Source organism: Podarcis vaucheri, assembly GCF_965113315.1.
Source record: "Podarcis vaucheri genome assembly, chromosome: 13".
NCBI lineage: Eukaryota > Metazoa > Chordata > Lepidosauria > Squamata > Lacertidae > Podarcis > Podarcis vaucheri.
This window is the reverse complement of record NC_138751.1, coordinates 58047597-58069764: the sequence shown is the minus strand read 5'-3', so window position 1 is coordinate 58069764 and position 22168 is coordinate 58047597. Positions and strand designations below refer to the sequence as shown.

At 48.9% G+C, this 22168-nt stretch overlaps 1 protein-coding gene and 2 long non-coding RNA genes across 3 annotated transcripts in view; 1 reads left to right on the top strand and 2 right to left on the bottom strand.

The window, feature by feature from the left end:
• LOC309517099 overlaps nt 1–22168 on the top strand; it is a 393909-nt gene that overhangs the window by 242462 nt on the left and 129279 nt on the right. The gene's annotated exons all lie outside the window — the stretch shown is intronic.
• The window catches only part of LOC309517098, a 136025-nt gene that overhangs the window by 35365 nt on the left and 78492 nt on the right, over nt 1–22168 (bottom strand). The gene's annotated exons all lie outside the window — the stretch shown is intronic.
• The window catches only part of SGSM1 (small G protein signaling modulator 1), a 99530-nt gene that overhangs the window by 35365 nt on the left and 41997 nt on the right, over nt 1–22168 (bottom strand). Inside the window, exons 9-12 of the mRNA XM_082196073.1 lie at nt 20039–20106; nt 19492–19655; nt 15648–15777; nt 866–1036 (exon numbers count right to left, since the gene is read on the bottom strand). Of these exons, the coding sequence (XP_082052199.1) occupies nt 866–1036; nt 15648–15777; nt 19492–19655; nt 20039–20106 (533 nt within the window). The remainder of the gene's footprint in view (nt 1–865; nt 1037–15647; nt 15778–19491; nt 19656–20038; nt 20107–22168) is intronic.

Below are 22168 nucleotides of genomic sequence, written 5' to 3'. Positions count from 1 at the left end.
CATTATATCACTACTAAAAGCAATTAGATCCATTAAAACATGCCTCTGATTTAATTGGACAATAGATTTCACGGTTTTCATTTTTTTAAATGTTAATTGGTATAGCTATTTATGCATCTGTGGGCATCAGGCATCTCTACCTCCTCCTCCTAACACAGAAGGGATTGGGGCCAGCTGTGACATATGCAGCACACCATTACAGAGGGAAGAAAGGAGGCCGCTTTTCCTTCACAGCTGTGAGTATTTTATGGACATGCAGGTCTAATCAGTTCATTGGTTTAAAAAGCATTGTATGATCAATCTATTAAGATTTCTTTAAACTGGGCAGCAGCCCTAATCACACTCACTCTTACAGGTGCCCCATAATACTGTTCTGCATTTGTAAGAAAGCAATGTTTTAGTTTGGCAGCGCCTGCACACGTTGGAACTCCTTGCCTGTTGACATCAGGCAGGTGGAATTGCTGTACCCTTTTCGGTACCTGCTAAAAAAAAATTTAGACAATCCTGTCCAGACATGCAGACAATTGATGTATGTTTAAATCTGTTTTTAGCTCATTAACGTTAATTTTTTAAAAATGTTTTACATAGGGTTTTTAAAAAATAATTTTATTGTTTTATTCTTCTTGTAAACCACTTTTTTTTTTCTTACAACCACGGTGTATATAAATGTTATGAATTAAATGAACTTGCTTCTTCTGCTTGTGTGCCTCCAGGCAAAGCAGCCCAAGGGAATGAGCCAAGGAAAAAGATGGGGAAGAGGAGGATCCCAGCTGCCTGCCCTGCCCAGATTCATAAATGCCAGCATCTGCCCCAGCTGCCAAGCCAAAAGCAAGAAGCACCCTCCATGTGCCAACAACAACATTACACAGGTGTGGGCTGGACCCCAACGTGACCAGAAGGGGAGCCGTTGCCTCAGGAAGACTCAGAGACCATTTGGGCATCACCACCACTCTGCCAGAGGTCTGACGCATCCAGGCCTTTTCTTTCCCAGCGGCAGTAGAGGTGGAGGGAAGGCAAGAAGGGTGGTTAACAACCACTAAAGAGGAAGGGAGAGAAAAGGCAAAACATGAAGGCGGGCACAGTCCATGCTGCTTCCTCAAGCCTAGGAACTCACTAGCTGTGATTCCCACATTGCTGAGGGTTGGTTCCAGGAATAGTAGGAATAGTATTCTACTATTCTAGGAATAGTAGAAAAATCCATCATTGGCCAGAAATCCCCCTATGGGAAAGCAAAAGAGAGCCAGTGTGGCCTAGTGGTTAGAGTGTTGGGCTTAGGACTTGGGAGAAAAGGATTCAAATCCTCACTCAGCCATGAAGTTCAATGAGTGGCCTTGGGTGCCAGTCACTGCCTCTCAGCCTAACCGACCTCCCAGGGGTGTTGTGAGGATAAAACAGGGAGGAGAATTATGTATGCCAACTTGAGCTCCTTGGATGAAAAGGTTGGATATAAATGAAAAGAACAATAATAAAGATCACTAACACGATAGGAGTTGGGAGTCAGTCAACATCTAGAGAGAGCAGAGCAAATACACACCCTTTGATGTTTGATGGAGGATTCAGTTTCCCCAGCTTTCATTTATTAATATATTTAAATACAAGTACAGATTGCTATTTTTTTATAAGATATTTATTGCAATTTTTTTAAACAACAAACAAACCACCAAACATATAAAATACCCTCACCATACACACAGAAAGAGTCAAATCAAGATTAAGAAATAAACAAAAAATGAAAGAAAAATACATATAAAATATTGTTCAACAGTCGTATTTTCATGATCTTTGGACTTCCTCACATCACCCTTCCCTGCGTTCTCAATCACATAGTTATAGACAGCAATTTGTTACCTTATTTCAGTTCTTGTCTTATAAATCTCAGATATTTATGTCCCAGGTTTTAAATAACTTTATCATAAACTAAACTGCTTGATTTGAACATAGTATTGTTTCAAATTTCATCATTTCTTTGAACCTCACTTATTCTCATATATCTTACAACCAAGTTACTGCTGCCCTGTTACTTTCAATCGTGCATTCTCCTAACATTCATACAGTTTATAGTGTTTTTGTAAATAGTCTTTAAATTTTTTCCAGTCCTCTTCCACCGTCTCTTCTCCCAGGTCCCGGATTCTGCCAGTCATTTCAGCCAGTTCCATGTAATCTATCAGTTGCGTCTGCCATTCTTCCAGCGTGGGTAAATCTTGGGTCTTCCAGTACTTTGCAATGAGTATTCTTGCTGCTGTTGTTGCATACATAAAAAAGGTTCTATCTTTCTTTAACACCCCTTGGCCGACAATGCCCAGAAGGAAGGCCTCTGGTTTCTTAAGGAAGGTATACTTAAATACGTTTTTTAACTCATTATAGATCATTTCCCAGAAAGCCTTAACCCTTGGGCACGTCCACCAGAGGAGAAAGAATGTTCCTTCAGTTCCTTTACATTTCCAACATTTATTGTCAGGCAAATGATATATTTTTGCCAGCTTGACTGGGGTCATGTACCACCTGTATATCATTTTCATAATGTTTTCTTTCAAGGCATTACATGCTGTGAACCTCACTCCGGTGGTCCATAACTTTTCCCAGTCAGCAATAATAATAATAATAATAATAATAATAATAATAATAATAATAAATTTTATTTATATCCCGCCCTCCCCAGCCGAAGCCGGGCTCAGGGCGGCTAACAACAATAAAACAGTACAAAGTACAACATAAACAACATTCTAAAATCATTCATTATAAAATTAATTAATTCAAGCCACTAGCAACCATTGGGCCAAAGCTCTGCGAAGATTGCCGAGGGAGGGAGTCAGGCTGTGCCCTGGCCAAAGGCCTGGTGGAACAGCTCTGTCTTGCAGGCCCTGCGGAAAGATGTCAAGTCCCGCAGGGCCCTGGTCTCTTGTGACAGAGTGTTCCACCAGATCGGAGCCACAGCCGAAAAAGCCCTGGCTCTAGTTGAGGCCAGCCTAACTTCTCTGTGGCCTGGGACCTTCAAGATGTTTTTATTTGAAGACCGTAGGTTTCTCTGTGGGGCATACCAGGAGAGGCGGTCCCGTAGGTACGAGGGTCCTAGGCCATATAGGGCTTTAAAGGTTAAAACCAGCACCTTAAACCTGATCCTGTACTCCACCGGGAGCCAGTGCAGCTGGTATAGCACCGGGTGAATGTGATCTCACAGCAAAGACCTCGTAAGGAGTCTCGCTGCAGCATTCTGCACCCGCTGGAGTTTCTGGGTCAGTCTCAAGGGCAGCCCCACGTAGAGCGAGTTACAATAATCCAGTCTGGAGGTGACCGTCGCGTGGATCACAGTGGCTAGGTCAGGGCGAGAGAGGTAAGGAGCCAACTGCTTAGCTTGGCGGAGGTGGAAAAATGCCGCCTTTGTTATAGCTGCAATCTGAGCCTCCATGGAAAGGGAGGTGTCGAAGATTACACCCAAACTCTTAACGGACGGTGCTGGCACTAATTGCGCCCCCGCAAGAGATGGGAGTTGCCCCCCCAATCCCATATCGCCCCGTCCCAGCCACAGGACCTCTGTCTTCGAAGGATTTAGCTTCAACCGGCTCCCACGTAACCATCCAGCCACAGCTTCCAAACATCTGGTCAGTGTGTCTGGGGCCGAGTCAGGATGGCCATCCATCAACAGATAGAGTTGGGTGTCATCGGCATACTGATGACAACCCAGCCCAAAACTCCGAACAAGCTGGGCGAGGGGGCGCATAAAGATGTTGAAAAGCATCGGGGAGAGTATCGCACCCTGAGGTACTCCACACACCAAGGAGTGGCGCGATGACAATTCCCCCCCAAGCGCCACCCTCTGTCCCCGACCAGAGAGAAACGAGCGCAGCCATTGAAGGACTGTGCCCTGGATCCCCACGTCGGCAAGGCGGTGGTCCAGAAGTTCGTGATCGACCATGTCGAAAGCTGCTGATAGATCTAGAAGAATCAGCAGCCCCGACCCGCCTCGATCCAGCTGTCTACGAAGGTCATCTGTTAGGGCGACCAGAGCCGTCTCGGTCCCATGACCAGCGCGGAAGCCGGACTGGAATGGATCCAGAGCCGATGTTTCATCCAGAAGCCCACCAAGCTGTTCAGCAACCGCTCTCTCAATCACCTTACCCAGGAACGGAAGATTCGAAACCGGGCGGTAATTGGATAGATCTAAAGGATCTAATGATGTTTTCTTTAAGAGCGGGCGCACCACTGCCTCCTTCAGTTCCCCTGGGAATGTCCCCGTGCCAAGGGACAAATTGATGATATCCCCCAGGAGGGCCCGCACCTCGTCTGGACACGCTCTAATCAGCCAAGACGGGCACGGGTCGAGAGGACAGGTGGTGGGCTTTCCAGCTCGGAGGAGCCTGTCCACATCGGCTGGGGATATCTGGTCGAAGTGGTCCAATACTGGACCCGAGGACAGTCGAGGGGCCTCCAGTTCCTTTATTGTATCCAAATTGGCAGGGAGGTCATGGCGGAGCGACAAGACCTTCTCCGCAAAAAAGCTCGCAAATGCCTCACAGCCGTGTGTCAATTTGTTATTTAAATTTGGCTGTCCCTTAAGGGACGTTAAAGACCTGATTATACTAAATAATTGCGCTGGGCGAGAGCTAGCGGATGCAATGGAGGCCGAGAAGTATGACTTCTTAGCAGCCTTCACCGCCATCTCGTAGGTTTTCATAAAAGCCCTATAAGATGTTCTTGAGGCTCCGTCACGGGCACCCCGCCATACTCGCTCTAGCCGTCTGAGGTCCCGCTTCATTTTCCGGAGCTCCTCGGTAAACCAGGGAGCCCGGTTTCTGCGGGGTCGCAGAGGGCGCTTAGGGGCGATCTCATCGATGGCTGCCAGGAGCTGGGCATTCCAGCCCTCAACAAGCTCAGTCAATGAGTCGCCAGGGGGAGCAAGGTCCCGCAAGGCCTGACGGAATCTATCAGGGTCCATCAGCCTCCACGGGCGAGCCCAAATTGGCTCGCCACCTAAGCAGGGTGGGGGTGGAAAGTCAATCCTGGCTTTCAGAGCGTAGTGATCAGACCATGGCACCTTCGTCGAAGGAGACATGATCACATCTATACCAACGCCAAAGATCAAATCCAGCGTGTGGCCTGCTTGATGTGTGGGGCCCGAAACAAACTGGGAGAGCCCTAGTGTCGCCATGGAAGACACCAGGTCCAGAGCCTGTGAGGAGGGAGTGGCATCAGCATGGATGTTGAAGTCCCCCAATACCAATAGGTTAGGGAACTCCAAGGCCCAGCCGGCCACCGCGTCCAATAGGCCTGACAGGGTGGCTGCTGGTGCGCTAGGTGGCCGGTACACCAGCCAGACAGCCAAGCTCTCCTTGGAGCCCCACACTAGGCCAACACATTCGATGCCGGGGATCGATGGCGATGGTAGAGCCCTGAAAGGACATAATATTGTGCCCAATGTCCTGTGCCCATTTTATCATAGCTGATTTAACAGTTTCATCCTGCGTATTCCATTTCAACAGCAAGTTATACATTTTTGAAAGTACCTTGGTCTTAGGTTCCAACAGTTCTGTTTCTAATTTCGATTTTTCCACCTGGAAACCTGTTTTTTTATCTACCTTAAAAACTTCTCTAATCTGAGCATAGTGTAGCCAATCTTGCACTTTGTCCTTTAGTTTCTCAAAACTCTGCAATCTCCAAGTATCTCCTTCTTTTTCTAATATTTCCCAATATTTCGGCCAATTGGCCTCCATATTGAGTCTTTTCTGGGCCTTGGCTTCCATTGGTGACAGCCACCTTGGGGTCTTATTTTCTAATAAGTCTTTGTATTTTGTCCAGACATTAAGCACAGCCTTCCTGACAATATGGTTCTTAAAAGCCTTATGGATTTTTACCTTGTCATACCACAAATATGCATGCCATCCAAAAGCATTGTTAAACCCTTCCAGATCCAGGACATCAGTGTTCTCCAGAAGAAGCCAATCTTTCAGCCAGCAGAGAGATGCAGATTCATAATACAACCTCAAATCTGGCAGGGCAAACCCCCCTCTCTCCTTGGCATCAGTTAATATTTTAAATTTTATTCGGGGGTTTTTTGCCCTGCCAGACAAATTTAGAAATATCTCTCTGCCACTTTGTAAAACATTCCACTCTGTCCACAATCTGTAGGGTCTGAAACAGAAACAGCATTTTTGGCAATACATTCATCTTTATCGCAGCAATTCAGCCCAACAAGGAAAGTTTTAGTCTTGACCAGCTTTCTAAATCCTTTTTAATTTCTGTCCAACACTTTTCATAGTTGTCCTTAAATAAGTTCAAATTTTTAGCAGTCATATTGACCCCTAGGTATTTCACCTTTTTAACCACTTTTAGATCTGTCTCTTCCTGAAACCTTTCTGATTCCACCGTTGTCATTTTTTTTCCAAAACCTTAGTCTTTTGCTTGTTTAGTTTAAAACCCCCCATCCAACCAAATTCATGAATCAATTCTAAAACCCTTTTCGTACTAGATTCTGGCTCCTGCAATGTCAAAACCAAGTCATCTGCAAAAGCTTTAAGTTTATACTGTTTGGCTCCGACCTGAATCCCTTCAACCAACCGGTCCCCTCTAATCATATTCAGGAGCACCTCCAGGACCGAAATAAATAACAAAGGAGAGATAAGACAACCTTGTCGTGTTCCTTTTTCAATCTTGAACTCTTCTGTCACCACATTGTTAACTATCAATTTAGCCTTTTGTTCTGAATAGATTGCCTCTATGCCATTTTCAAACCCCCGTCCCACTCCCATCCCTTCAAGATTTTTCTTCATAAACTTCCAAGAAATATTGTCAAAGGCCTTCTCCGCATCTATAAAAATCAACACAGCTTTAGTATTAATGTTCGTTTGTAAGAGTTCCAAGATGTCAATAATGTTTCTAGTATTGTCAAACAAATGTCTGCCTGGGAGAAAGCCTGCCTGGTCTTTATGAATTACTTCATTTAACACTTTTTTAAGTCTACTTGCCAGAATGTCGGCAAAGATTTTGTAATCCACATTCAGGAGGGAGATGGGACGGTAGTTCTTAAGTTGTGTCTTTTCAGTTTCCAATTTAGGTATCAATGTGATTGTCAGGGAACTGACATCAGAGGAAAGGGAGGTGGTAGGGCTCCCAGAGGCTGGGAGGGAGTCAGCAGCTAAAGCAGGGACCAGCAGGGGGAGCGAGGGGTCTCTGGAGGAGGATCTCATGAATGCTGAGAGAGACGCAGCAGCCAAGGCAGGAACTAGCAGGGGAGAGGGAGGGGTGAGAGACACGTCCAGCGAGAACAGCGGGGAGGTGTCAGAAGCAACCATAGGGAGACCCATGCTTCGCCGGAAGCTGCCACGTCGTGAGTCCAGGAGACGCGTTTCCGTTAAGGAGCTTCTTTGCTGGAAGCGCTTCCGCAGACAGCCACTGTCAGACTCTACGAGTGACTAGAGCAGACATGTTTGAGGAGCTCTGTCACACACAGAGGTTTGTGGAGCCGCACAAACTCTGAGGGAGCACGATTTTACGCACAAGCAGCTAATCATCCCATCATAGCAGTCTGACAGTCTCTGTACGCTGCCTGTGCAGGAGAAAGCATCATGAGCGACCCAGCCGGAACCGGAGGAGCAGGGGTTGGAGCTGGTCCAAGCTTGGAAGAAAGGTACCGAGCGTTGGAAGTCCAACTTGCGCTGCAGACGGCGAGGCTTGAGGAGAGAAGGGCTCAGGATGCAGACAAGAAGGGGAGAACCACTCAGTTCCCCAGAAAGGTACCAGGATTGGTGCAGAAGTTTGGGGGGACCCCAAGGATTACCATGCCTTTAGGACAGAGATGCAATATGCCCTTAATGTGCAGTTTGATGAGTTCCCTGATGAGGAATCACGAGTTGCTTTCGTAATTGGGCATCTTGAGAAGGGGGCGCGGGACTGGGTTCGACCCCTGATGGCAACGCACAATGACATCCTAAAGGACACTATGAAGTTCTTTCGTGCAATGGATATCATGTTTTCCAGCGATATTGAGGAAGGGGTGGTGCGCAGACAGCTAATGGCTTGCAAGCAGGGAAGCCGATCTGTCCGTGAGTACTGGACTGAATTTATACACAAATACAAGATGGGTGACACCTGGCTTGAGAGCAGTACATGTGAAAAGGATCTAGGAGTCTTGGTTGACCACAAACTTGACATGAGTCAACAGTGTGACGCGGCAGCTAAAAAAGCCAATGCAATTCTGGGCTGCATCAATAGGAGTATAGCATCTAGATCAAGGGAAGTAATAGTGCCACTGTATTCTGCTCTGGTCAGACCTCACCTGGAGTACTGTGTCCAGTTCTGGGCACCACAATTCAAGAAGGACACTGACAAACTGGAACGTGTCCAGAGGAGGGCAACCAAAATGGTCAAAGGCCTGGAAACGATGCCTTATGAGGAACGGTTAAGGGAGCTGGGCATGTTTAGCCTGGAGAAGAGGAGGTTAAGGGGTGACATGATAGCCATGTTCAAATATATAAAAGGATGTCACATAGAGGAGGGAGAAAAGTTGTTTTCTGCTGCTCCAGAGAAGCGGACACGGAACAATGGAACCAAACTACAAGAAAGAAGATTCCACCTAAACATTAGGAAGAACTTCCTGACAGTAAGAGCTGTTCGACAGTGGAATTTGCTGCCAAGGAGTGTGGTGGAGTCTCCTACTTTGGAGGTCTTTAAGCAGAGGCTTGACAACCATATGTCAGGAGTGCTCTGATGGTGTTTCCTGCTTGGCAGGGGGTTGGACTCGATGGCCCTTGTGGTCTCTTCCAGCTCTATGATTCTATGATTCTATGATTCTACCATGCTGGTTCACAGATTGGGGTGGGATTTATCGGCGGCCCCCATTCAGATGCTATTTGAAGAAGGTCTTTCTTCGGCTGTGAAAGACGAACTGTCCCGGAGCCCCAGGGCGGTGTCTATGGATCAGCTGACCAAATCTGCGCTGACCATAGGAGCGCGCCAGGAGGCAAGAGCCTTGGAGAGGCGGGAAGGGAGAGGGGAACGTTGGAAGGAGTTCCGCATTCCAGACATTCCTGAGCCAGCTTTCCCGCCGGCAGAGCCGATGGAAATCGGAACAGCGCGCGCGTGCGCAGTTTCAAAGCCCAGTGAGGGGGCTAAGAAGGAGGGAAAGGGCGCCCGGAAATGCTATCTCTGCCAACAGCCAGGCCACTTTGCCAGAGTCTGCCCCCAGAGGAAGGAATGGCAAGGGATGGTGGGAGCTGTTGAGGGAGGAGAGCAGGGAGAAACGGAGCAGGTAAAAGCCAACGCCTGGTTGCCACAGTCGGGGCACTGCAGCCAGGCCAAAGAGCAGTGAAAGTGCCCGTGCCAGAAGCTCCTCAACCTGCTCTAGTGATTGAAGTGTCGCTAGAGCTGCAAAATGGACACCCCCTAAAAATAAAGGCGCTGTTGGACTCAGGCAGCTCCTGCAATTTTATGAGCAAGGAGTTTGCTGCTGAACACCAGATACAGACGATCCCTTTAAGCAACCCCCTGCAGGTGACCACGATCGATGGCAGGGAGCTGTTGGGAGGAGGAGTCAGCTTGCAGACCGTCCCAATGATAATGAGGGTGGCAAGGCACACAGAACTGATAGCGTTTAATGTGGCCACCTTGGGAGGCGCTCCCATTATTTTGGGAATGAGCTGGCTAGCCCTACATGATCCGCTGGTGGGCTGGCATCAAAGAGTGGTTTCCTTCGGTTCAGCACATTGCTTAGAACACTGCAAGGGGGAAAAGGGTTCAGCAGGGGCCCAAGCCACCCTAGCAGGGACTGAAGTAATGGAGAAGGTGAAGGTACCACCACAGTATGCAGATCTCAGCGACGTGTTCAGCGAGAAGGAAGCTGACCAACTACCCCCGCATAGGCCCTTTGATTGCCAGATCAATTTACTCCCTGGAGCACAGCTTCCTGTAGGCAAGTTGTATGCCATGTCAGACAGGGAAATGCAGGAGTTGCGAGAGTTCATTGACAAGAACCTGAAGAGAGGCTTCATCAGAGAGTCCAAAGCAGCGGGGGGTAGCCCAGTGTTTTTTGTGGATAAAAAGCACACAGACAAGCCGAGACTTGTATGTGATTTCAGGCGGTTAAATGCAGTGACAGAACCGGTGGCTTTCCCTATGCCCAGGATTGATGATATTTTGACCAGGGTGCGGAAGGGAAAGATTTTTACAAAGCTGGACCTAAGGGGGGGCGTACAACCTAATACGTATAAGGAAAGGGGATGAATGGAAAACCACCATGTTCACCCCTTTGGGGGCATTTGAATATCTCGTGATGCCTTTTGGATTACAAGCAGGCTCCGCGTGCTTTCAATCATTTATGAACCACGTACTGGGGCCTTTGCTCTACAAGAATTGCGTGGCCTTCCTAGATGATGTGTTGGTGTATTCAGAGAATGAGGAGCAACATGTGAGAGACGTCAGAGAAGTGTTGAGCAGGCTGCAAGCCAACAGGCTGTGGGTGAAACTGGAGAAGTGTCAGTTTCATACCAAGGAGGTGGAATTCCTGGGGTACCGCCTGTCAGACAAGGGATTGGCCATGGATCCCGGCAAGGTTCAAGCAGTGCTGGAATGGAAAACACCCAAAACCAAGAAGGATGTGCAGAGGTTCCTAGGGTTTGGAAACTTTTATCGTAAGTTCATCCGAAACTTCGCCCACCTGACGGCGCCCATTACGGACTGTCTCAGCAGTAAAAAGAAGTTTGTTTGGACGGCGGAGGCGGAGCGAGCGTTTGAGGAACTGAAAAGGGCCTTCGCCTCTGAAGGACAACTTCTGCATGTGGATTTACAAAAAAAGCTGAGGGTCGAAACAGACGCATCTGACAGAGCCATAGGGGCGGTGCTTCTTCTTCTGCAGCCGGGGAAGGAGGAGTCAGAGTGGCGACCGTGTGCCTTCTTTTCGCGAAAGCTGAACAAATCCGAGAGGAACTACACGGTGTACGACCGGGAACTTTTTGCTATTCATGAGGCTTTCCGGAGACGGAGGCACCTGCTAATTGGTGCACAACATAAGGTGCAAGTGTGCACGGACCATAAGAATCTAGAGTATTGGAGAACTGCGCGAGTGCTCAACCAACGGCAGTTGAGATGGGCCCAGGAGTTCTCCAAATTTAACTTTGAGATTTGTTACGTGCCAGGCCCAGAGAACGTTAGGGCGGACGCTCTCTCACGCAAACCTGAATATTTGGAGGGGGAGGGAGCACCCGAAGAGACCCATGTCATTCCAGAGGACCGCTGGGTGTGTGGGGCGGCATTGGTGGGGCAAAGGGAACTGGTAGAGGGAACGGTGCAGGATGAATACGCCCAGGACAAACTCAGGGGTCTCAGGAGGGAGGGAGACAAACCCGGGGGTTTTGAGGAGAGAAACGGGGCGTTGTACTACAAGGGAGCGTTATATATACCTGAAGGGGAATTGAGGGAAAAGGTACTCAAGCAACTGCACGATAGCCCCACAGCAGGGCATTTTGGGCAACACAAAACCATGTGGCTGGTTACCAGGGAATTCTGGTGGCCCAAGGTCAGGGAAGATGTGCGGGAGTATGTGAGAGGGTGTGACCAATGCCAACGAGCCAAGGGGGAGAGGCGGGCACCGGCAGGTTTATTAGAACCACTACCCACACCTGAAAGACCATGGGAAACAGTGGCAATAGATTTCATGACTGATCTGCCAAGGTCTAGAGGGAAAACAGCCATCATGGTTGTGGTAGACCTGTTAACCAAGATGGCCCACTTTATAGCTTGCTCACATGCGGTCACAGCAGAAGAAACCGCTAAATTGTTTGTAGAACATGTGTTTAGGTTGCATGGCGCCCCCTTGAGGGTGGTTTCAGACCGAGGGAAACAATTTACTTCCAGGTTCTGGAGGAAGCTCATGAGCTTACTGCATGTAGAGGTTAATTTCTCAACTGCCCGTCATCCAGAAACCAACGGGCAGGCGGAAAGAGCTAATGGTGTCCTCCAGCAATATTTGAGGTGTTATGTGAATGACAGAGAGAATGATTGGGTGGAGAAGCTGGCGTTGGCAGAATTTGTCTACAACAATGCAGAGAACGTGTCCACGGGGATGAGCCCCTTTTTGGCTAATCACGGGTGCCATCCCCGAGCCTTCCCAGGGGGGGGGGAGGGGAGAACTGGAGCGTTCCAGCTGCAGAACAGTTCGTTGAAGAAATGGAAGCGATCCATCGCCAGCTCCAACTTAACTTAAACAGGGCTAAGGAGGAATATAAGAGGCAGGCAGACAAAAACAGAAGGGAAGGTGAAAGCATTAGGGTGGGGGACCAGGTGTGGCTGTCTACCCAAGGGTTACCATTCAAAGGGGGTTGTAAGAAGTTAAGACCCAAAAGGCTGGGCCCATTTGAAGTCACGCAGCAGGTCAACCCAGTGGCTTTCAGACTCCGGTTACCGAACCACATGAAGCTGCACCCAGTTTTCCACAGGTCGTTGCTGTCACCGTATAAAGGGGACAGAGAAGGGAGGGTCAATAGGGGACCAGCAATGGAGGAAAAGGAACACAGCTACCATGTAGCGGAGATTCTCGATTCCAGGTGGAAGGGAGATCAAGTAGAGTATTTGGTAATGTGGGAAGGGGAACCGGAGTCGGAAAACACCTGGGTCATGGCAGAGGATGTAGATGACGAGGTTTTAATAGAAACTTTTCATCAGAGATTCCCTCGTAAACCTCAGCCAGTGGCGAGGTTCCGGAGGGAATACTTTGCCACCACCGACGAAGAAGAAGAGTTGGAGGGGTTCTCTGATTCCGAGGAGGAGGAGGATTCAGCGAGCCGGAACGAAGACCGATGGAGGGAAATGTTCGAGACGTCTGAAGATGAAGAGGATTCTTTTCGGGGTTTTATCTCCTCACCGCCCAGAGGAGAGAGTATGGGCGGGGGGGAAGGGGGCCCTGGAGGGGAGGTGGATGTCAGGGAACTGACATCAGAGGAAAGGGAGGTGGTAGGGCTCCCAGAGGCTGGGAGGGAGTCAGCAGCTAAAGCAGGGACCAGCAGGGGGAGAGAGTGTACTCTGGAGGAGGATCTCATGAATGCTGAAAGAGACGCAGCAGCCAAGGCAGGAACTAGCAGGGAAGAGGGAGGGGTGAGAGACACGTCCAGCGAGAACAGCGGGGAGGTGTCAGAAGCAACCATAGGGAGACCCATGCTTCGCCGGAAGCTGCCACGTCGTGAGTCCAGGAGACGCGTTTCCGTTAAGGAGCTTCTTTGCTGGAAGCGCTTCCGCAGACAGCCACTGTCAGACTCTACGAGTGACTAGAGCAGACATGTTTGAGGAGCTCTGTCACACACAGAGGTTTGTGGAGCCGCACAAACTCTGAGGGAGCACGATTTTACGCACAAGCAGCTAATCATCCCATCATAGTGATGAAAGCTTCTTTCCACGATTCCAGTGCCTTCTTCCCCTCCATAATCTCATTGCAAACCTCAATTAATGGTTGTGTCAGATAGTCTTTCAATATCTTGTAATACTTGGAGGTAAGCCCATCTGGCCCTGGAGACTTGCCCAGTTGCATATTCTGAATGGCGCCTTCAATCTCTTGTTGTGTTATTTTATAATTCAGGATGGTTCTATTTTCTTGAGACAATTTTGGTAGGCCATTCCTTTTCAAAAATTGGTCTATCTCAATCTCATTTTGCGGCCCTTGAGTATAAAGTTGTTTAAAGTATCTCTGGAAACACTTTCTAATCTCCACGGGATTCTGGATGTTTTTCCCTTCAATCTCTAAGTTAGTAACCGTATTTAGTTTTTGTCTCTTTTTCAGTTGCCATGCTAACAACTTTCCACATTTATTTGCCGATTCAAATGATCTTTGTTTCATTAACTTGATTTTCCACTCCACTTCCTGATTTATCAATTTAGAGTATTGTGCTTGGTAAAGTTTAATTTCTCTCAGAATCTCCTGTGACTTCGGTTTCGATCTTAGCTTTTTCTCACATTCCCTAATTTTCTCCAAAATCTTGTCCTTTTTCTCATTCTGTGCTCTTTTCTTTATGGAGTTCTGTTGTATCAGAAACCCTCTCATCACAGCTTTACTTGCGTCCCAGATTACTCTTTTTTCCACCGTAGTGTTCAAATTTATTTCAAAATGGTCCTTCAATGCTTTTTGGGCCTTTTTAATGATCTCCTGATCTCTGAACAGGTTGTCATTCATCTTCCATCTGAAGGAGCCGGTTGTAGTTAGTCTCATATCCATCTTTACTGCATTATGGTCGGAGCAAGTCTTTGGGCAGATTTCCACTTTTCTGGTCTTCTAGTTATCCAAATTTGGTCAATTCTTGTCCATGTCAGTTGGGCTTCAGAAAAGAATGTTCCTTCTCTTCCTAGGGGATTTTTTGGCCTCCAAATATCAATTAAGTCCATATTGTCAGTCAGTTCAAAAAAGGTTTTTGGTAGTCTGCCCTCTTTTGTCACACTTTGGCTTTGCGCTTTGTCCATGTTTGTAGACACCACCCCATTCATATCTCCCATCATAATGATGTTACTATAGTCCAGATAGTCCAGCATTGTCTCATGCAGCTTCTTGTAAAACTCCGATTTCCCTTCATTCGGTGCATAAATTCCCAGTATCAAAAACTTTTCACCCTGAGTTTGTATTTCAATTGCCAAAATTCTTCCTTGCTCATCTTTAAAAAGAAATTTTGGTGATAGGCTCTCCTTTGCATAGATCACCACTCCTCTCTTTTTAACTCGGTCTGATGAAATAAATTCTTGGCCTAATCTCTTATTAATTAGCACTTTTCTGTGGAGCCTAGTCACGTGTGTTTCCTGCAAGCAAATAATGTCCAGTTGTTCTTTCTTTAATATATGAAATATCCTTCTCCTTTTTTCCAGGGAATTTCCACCATTGATGTTCCAGCTAAAAAGTTGCAGAGACATCCTGGGCAAATCTGTTATTCGGTAGGTGGTGGCGTTTCTTTCTTCTGGTCGTCTGATCCCAAAGGTGTAGGTGCAGGCGGTGGCGGTGGCCAAGACCCAGGCCCTGTAATCCCTTTCTGAAGGTCTTCTTCGTAGTCGTTCAAAAACTTATCTTTGTCCTCAGGTGTTTTGATTTTCACTTTCTTCCCTCTGAATGTAAAAGATAATCCTTGAGGAAATTCCCACCTAAAAGGAATTGTATTGCTTCTCAGCAGTTTTGTTAGTTCTGTGTAGGTGGTTCTAAGATCCAAAAGTTGGCGCCCAAAATGCTGCGGAAGCCGGAAAGAGGATTAAACTAGCCAACTGCCTTCCTTGTGGAGAGCTGTGTATTTGTGCCCTCAACATGATGCAGTAATAAAAGGACTATAGATCTATCAGCTGCTCATTAATTCTTATCTGTGAAGTTACCGAAGGGAGGAGAGGACTCTCCATGCCTGACACAAAGTAAGCAAATTTCCATAATTTTTACTGGTGGTGGACATGAACATTCCTTGGTGCCGAATTTTAATGTATCCAAACTGGATCATGCACACCTCTGAGCATTCCTTGGTATTCCTCAGGGCATGGAAGGCAGGCTACAATGGCATAATAAATATGGCTTATGATATATGAATGGAATACACTCCTATATGTTTATAACATGTAGCAAAATTAAAAGTTAGCCTAAGGTGGAAAAAAAATCTTATTTAAGATAACTATGTCAGCTTTCTCAGTTTCTACCAGGCGAGCAACCTTACCAAACTCTGACTGAAGGCCAGGATAGAGGATCCGGAAAACGTAATCGGTTGCCTCCTCCTCCTCCTTGTCTGATGCTGACTCCGAGGACCCCTGGGGGCTTCGCTTCTTCAACTTTGGAAACACCTTCCCCTTTGAGGAGTCAAACAAAATTATTATTAATAATAATAATTTTATTATTTATACCCCACCCATCTGGCTGGGTTTCCCCAGCCACTCTGGGCGGCTCACAGCATATATCAGAACATACTAAAACATCAAACATTTAAAACTTCCCTGAACAGGGTTGCCTTCAGATTTCTTCTAAAAGTCAGATAGTTGTTTATTTCCTTGACATCTGAAGGGAGGGTGTTCCACAGGGAGGGTGCCACTACTGAGAAGGCCCTGTGCCTGGTTCCCTGTAACCTCGCTTCTCACAGTGAGGGAACCATCCCTAGCTAGCAAGATCAGGGATGATGGGAATTGTAGTTCAAAAACAGCTGGAGGCCCAAGCTTGGGAAACACTGCTCTAGATGGTCCAGAAGGATGTCACGGTTTGATGGTATCAAAGCCACTGAGAGATCCAGCAGAACTAGGAAACAGCTATCACCTCAATCCCCGGCACACTGGAGATCCTTGACCAGTGCAACTGAGGATGTTTTGGTTAGTTTCACTTGTCCAAGCAGCCTCAGTTTGGTCAGTTTCACTTGTCCACATCCTCAGAGGTAACAGATTGGAACTGATCCAATGCAACTTGTCTAGACAGGACTCTAGCACTCTCCCGCCCTGGCCCTGCTCCCACGGTGGAGTCTGAGTGACTTTAATCTGCAAAAGACTTTGCAAAATCATTGCAGAAGATATTGGGGTTGTCACCAGGCCCCGAGGGTGAAGGTGGTTCCATTAGATTGTGAACCACCTGAAAGAGTCTCCTGCTGCTGCAGATGCAATAGAGGTGGTGAAGAAGGTTCTCTTCGCCATTGCTATCGTCACTTGGTAGGCTCAAAGTTGAGCTGTAACCCGTGTCTGGTCAGATTCAGAATGAGTTTTCTGCCACTGGTGCTCTAGCCATCTCAGCGATTGTTTCATCGCCCTCAGCTCCGGGGGAAACCATGGGGTTGTCCAGGCTCCATGCAATCGGAGAGGGCGCTTTGGATCCAGACAGTCGATAGCCCTGGTTAACTCCACATTCCAGCGGGCCACCAAGGAATCAGCTGAAAGGCCATCAACATGGGATAAAACATCCCCTACCACTCCCTGGAAACTATCTGGATTCATTAAGTGGTGGGGGCGGACCATCTGAATCGGTCCCACCTCCCTGCAGAGGGGAAGGGTCGCAGAGAATTCCAGTTGCACTAAGTGATCTGACCATGGCACTTCTTTTGTTTCAGTTTTACTTAATTGTCAGATCACCCCCGTCCATGGAGGTGAACACCAGGTCTAAGACATGTCCGTGGCTATGAGTTGGGCCAAACTTATTTAGGGACGGCCCCATGGAGGCCATGCGTTCCACAAAGTCCCAAGCGGTTCCTTGTAAGGTTGTGTCAGCATGGGTGTTAAAATCCCCTAGGACAACCAAACTAGGTTTCTTCAGGAGAACATCCACTACAACCTGAAGCAGCTCAGGCAGGGAATCCTTGATGCAGTATGGAAGTTATACAGTAATAGGAATCCTGCACTGCCTCTATTGCCCAAGCTCCAGAACATGCAGTCAGAAAACTGGCGTCCCAATAGGACGCCTGGTGCAGGCTAATGACTTTCTAAAGATCACTGCAACCCCCCCCCTCCCCACCCAAATAACCTGGGCTGCTGTGCGTAAGAGAAACCTGGTGGACAAGCAGCGGCAAGAACAGACCCATCTGCCTCATCCAACCTCATTTCTCCATCCACAATCAAGTCATGCATGGCGGTGGTCTTGTGGATCATTGACCGGGCATTGCACAGCAGCACCTTCAGGTCATGTGGGTCTGCCTTGTTGATTCCAGCATCCTTTCAGTCAGGACCAGACTTGGAGGAAACAAAGATCTTCAGAAATGTGGCTGCCTCATTTAGTGCAGAACAACGACCAAGCCAGTGCCAGAGCAGGCTCAGTCCCAGGCTCAGACTTCCATAGCATTCCCATCCAATGTGAGGAACTATCCCGTCTGAAACTGTGGAGAACCACTGCCAGTCTGTGAAACCAATACGAAACTTGATGGATCTACTATTTGACTCAATCTAACACAACTTCCTGAATGCCTAAGGCCAAGCTCACATTTCCATGGGGGAGAAGGGGTGGGGGTGAGAACAGTCTCCCCTTATCACAGAGGTTTCCCTCCCTAGCAAAGCTTTCCCTCGTTGCTTTTCAAGTCTGATTTTCTTCATTCAGTTTTTAAATTTGATTAAAACAATATTTCACGACAAGGGTTCATTCCGGAAAGAACATCAGAAGAGCCTCTGGATCAGGCCAGTGCCTGTCCAGTCCAGAATCCTGTTCTCACAGTGGCCAACCAGATGCTCCAATGGGAAACCCACAAGCAGGACCCATGCACAAGATCACGTTCTCCTCCTGTGATTTCTAGCTACAGTACTGATAGTCAGAAGAATATTAATATTTTTTAAATCCTATATGCAGGATTAGAATCACACGATTTGACTCCAGATAGAATACCCCCAGAGCCTCAAGCTCAGCCCTCCCTGGAGATGCCACTGGGGCCTGAGCCCCTTGCAAAGCAGGAGCTCTGTGACAGACCTTGAGCTCCAGCAGGTGCCCTCGATGGGCTCCTGAGGCCTATACCTTCCTCAACCCCTCTAAAAGCAAAGCAGAAGAACAGAAGACCCACAAAGCCCTTCTTGCACCTGCCACTTCCAGAGCCCATGAACAGCTCATAAGAACATCAGAAGAGCCTGCTGGATCCGCCCAGTGAGGCCCGTCTGGTCCAGCAGCCTGTCCTGAGAGTGGCCAGCCAGGTGCCTCTTCTGCCAAGCCCACAAGCAGGAATCAAGCGCAAGAGTCCTCTCCCTTCCACTGGTTTCCAGCAACTGGCATTCAGAAGCACTGCTGCCCCTGACCTTGTGGGCAGAGTGCAGCCATCGTGGCCAGTAGCCATTGATAGGCCTCTTGACCTCTATGAATTTGTCTAGTCCTCTTTTAAAGCCATCTCAGTTGGAGGCCATTACTGCCTCCTGTGGGAGGGAGTTCCAGAGTTTTACTATGTGAAGAAGGCCTTTCTGTTGTCTATATACCTTAAAATCTTCAACTTCATTGGATGCCCATGAGTTCTAATGTAATGACAGAAGGAGAAAAACATTTCCCTCTCCACTTTCTCCATGCCATGCATGACTTCATAAACTTCCATCAGGTTTCCTCTTAGGCCTTATGCACATTTGCCTTTCCTCCACTGTCTCCAGGCACAGACTGCACTTAAAAGCTCCAGGTCTGAGCAGGAGTTGGGGTTGTGCTTTTTTTGCTCAGAGCTTTTCCCACAAAACCCCATTCTTTGAAGCTCAATCAGAGCAAATGTCATTCGGCAGAAAACCCAAATTGACGTTTGCTCCGATTGAGCTTTAAAGAATGGGTTTTTGTGGGGACAGCTTGGAGCCAAAGAAAGAAGAAGAAATGTTTGGACATGGAGCTTTTAAGTGTGGACTGTGGCTGCAAAGATCAGGGCAAAAAGGATGAGCCATGATTTGCCTTTTCTCTAAACTATAATGTCCAAAGCCCTGCAGCCTTTCCTTGTAGGAGGGTTCTCCACCCCCCCTTGATCACCTCAGTTGTCCTTTTCCAGCTCTACAAAGTCATTCTTGAGTGGAGATTACCAGTCCCGAGCTGTGAGAGGCCAACCCATGAGAGGCCACCCTCACCCCCCCCCAGGCTGCAGCCAACCTTACCTTCCCCCTCTGTGACCACAGAGGGGGGTCCAGCTGGCCATGGGGCAGGAGCCCATTTTCTAGGCAGGAGAGGAACTGCAGGAGGTGCCCACCTTTGGGGAATCGCAGTGGTGGGCGCTGGATGCCATCTTGGCTTACCAGGACAACTGTGCCCCCACTGTCTACTATTGGCAAGAGAAAGCGGGTGAGGGGAGAGAGACAGAAAAGAGGGAAGAGGTGAGAACCAGATTCTGTCCAAAGAAACCCCACTGGCCTCCAGGGGGAGCCAGAAGCATTTTGTTGCCCCCACCCCCAAATGGCCTAGGGCCACCACACCTCTGCTTAATGTCAACAATGCACCCCTCGTGCGCCCTTTAAATCCCCTCGTACATACAACAGGTTTCTAGTTTTGATGTGGAGAAGCTTTTACTCTCTTTCCAGAGAATGGGGTGCTTCTCTCCTGCTTCCCCTCCAGGTTAGTCGTGGGTGAAGCCAGAGCCCAAACTGGACTGACCACCAGACAGGGCGACCAAAGCAGATTCTGTAGTGGAACCAGCCCCTCTCTTACCTTGCTGGTGGCAGTGGAGGTAGACAATGTCCTCCAGGCGGATGGTCATGGCGTAGTCCCAGTAGATGCTGTGAGAGGGAAGAACAAAGCCCATCGGGGTCACCCTCAGAAAACTCCCTGAAGGGTCAGCCCCACATCCACCTCTAACAGGAAGAAAATGGAGTGGGAATAAGCAAAACTAAACTCCTGGCAAATGCTCAACAAAAAAAAGAGACCCATCCCAAATTCTGTGGCAGTAAGTTCCACAATATTAGAGAATCCTTCCACAGTGAGTTCTCTCACTTTAAAAAATGAAGCTGCAATTTTCACTACATCTATGCTACCAGTTTTTGTACCAATTTAGTGAATAATATTGAAGTTCTGAGTTAACATGCAATTGATGCGTCATCTTTCAGACTGGCTCCCACCTGTTGGACCACTGAAACTGCAAGAGCTGGTTATGAAAATTTAGCTCACCTGTAGAGATGATGGCAGCATTGCTGATTGGCAGCTGAAGCTATCATTTAAGCTACCAGTATGGCTGGTGCAACTCTGCATAATTACATTTCAGCAGGAAACCTGGGATAACTCAGTCTGTAGAGCAGGAGACTCTTAATTTCAGGGTTGTGGGTTCAAGCAACACATTGGGCGAAAGATTCCTGCATTGCAGAGGACTGGACTAGATGACCCTCGTGGTCCCTTCGAACACTACAATTCTATGATTCTAAACCTGTTAAGACACCACCATTGACCATTATCTAGATCAGTGTTTCCCAACCACTGTTCCGCGGCACACTAGTGTGCCGCGAGATGTTGCCTGGTGTGCCGCGGGAAAAATTAAAAAATTCGAAAGATTATTTTTTTTTAAGTCAAATTTTCGATTGGGGCGCCGTCACTAGATGACCCCTGGGGTTCCCTCCCTCCCTGCGCCTCCCTCCTCCTCCTCCTCTGGGGAGGCCCTTCCTGGCTCTCGGCCAAGGCTTGGCGGCTGCCACTCACTCACTCGCTCGCCCACCCGTCCCTCCATCCCTGCACCCGGCCTCTCCCCCTCCGTCCCCGGCGTGGGGGCTGCCGGGATCCGTAGTCCCCTCGCCCTTGGGCTCCGCGCCCGCGCGGGGTGCGTAAACTACGTTTCCCAGCGTGGCCTGGCGGGCCGGGCGCTTTGTTTGAAGCGCTCTTCTCCCGGCCATGGAATGAGCGCAGCGCCGGCGGCCGGGCGGGCAGGGGCTCTTCCGCGCAGACCCCGCGCAGCCTGCCTGCGCCCCCGCGGAGATCGGACGGCAGGATGGAGCCCGGGGATCCCCGCGGAGGCAGAGCGGCGGAGGCGGAGGCTGCCCCCCAGGTAGGGCTGTGTCGGGGGGGTATTTTTGCAATGCTGCATCCGCGCCGGAGGGGACGCATCGGACCGCGGGGAGACCCCTTGGCGTGCGTGCAAGGCAATGCATGCGTGCAGGCGTTGCATGGAGTGCAGTGCAATGCAATGGCAACGCGGCACCCTGCATGCATGCATGCAACTTCCACCGGCACTCCGGACTTGGCAGGTGAGGGGGGTCCCCAGTGGGCAGCAGAGAGAGCCGAGAGGGCGAAGGGGAGCCGGGGGGGAGCAGCGCTGCTCCCCGAGCCGAGCCCGGGGGGAAACTTCGGCGTCGTTGCGCCGGGTGTTGGAAGCGGAGGCTGGCAGGGGCCCCTCACCTGCAAAACCTGGTCGCCTCTCATATATTTCGTGCATTGCATTCATCGCCCGCTTTCTCCTCCAAGGAGCTCCCGGGGGCGCGCGTGGTTCTCCCCATGTTATCCTCGCAACAACAGCCCTGCGAGGTGGGTCAGGCGAGTGGCCCAAGGGAGCACCCAGGGATTGTCCTGGCCAGGTGGGGTGATTTGAACCCTGCTCTCTGCCCAGTCTTCGTCCTCATTTAGCCCCCACATGTGCATGACTGTGCATGACTGAGGTTTTCCCCCCTCGTCTTGGCTATGGTGTGAGTCTGTGCTGTTAATTAATGGGGTTCTGACTTCGGAGAAGATGAGCCAGCCCGCAAGGAGGTGATTATGTAATTTGCTAGCAATTCATGTCCCTCCCGGCGTGACGCTGCGCGCTGACGTCACGGGGCTGTAATGGTGGTGTGCCTCGAGATTTTTTTCATGAAACAAGTG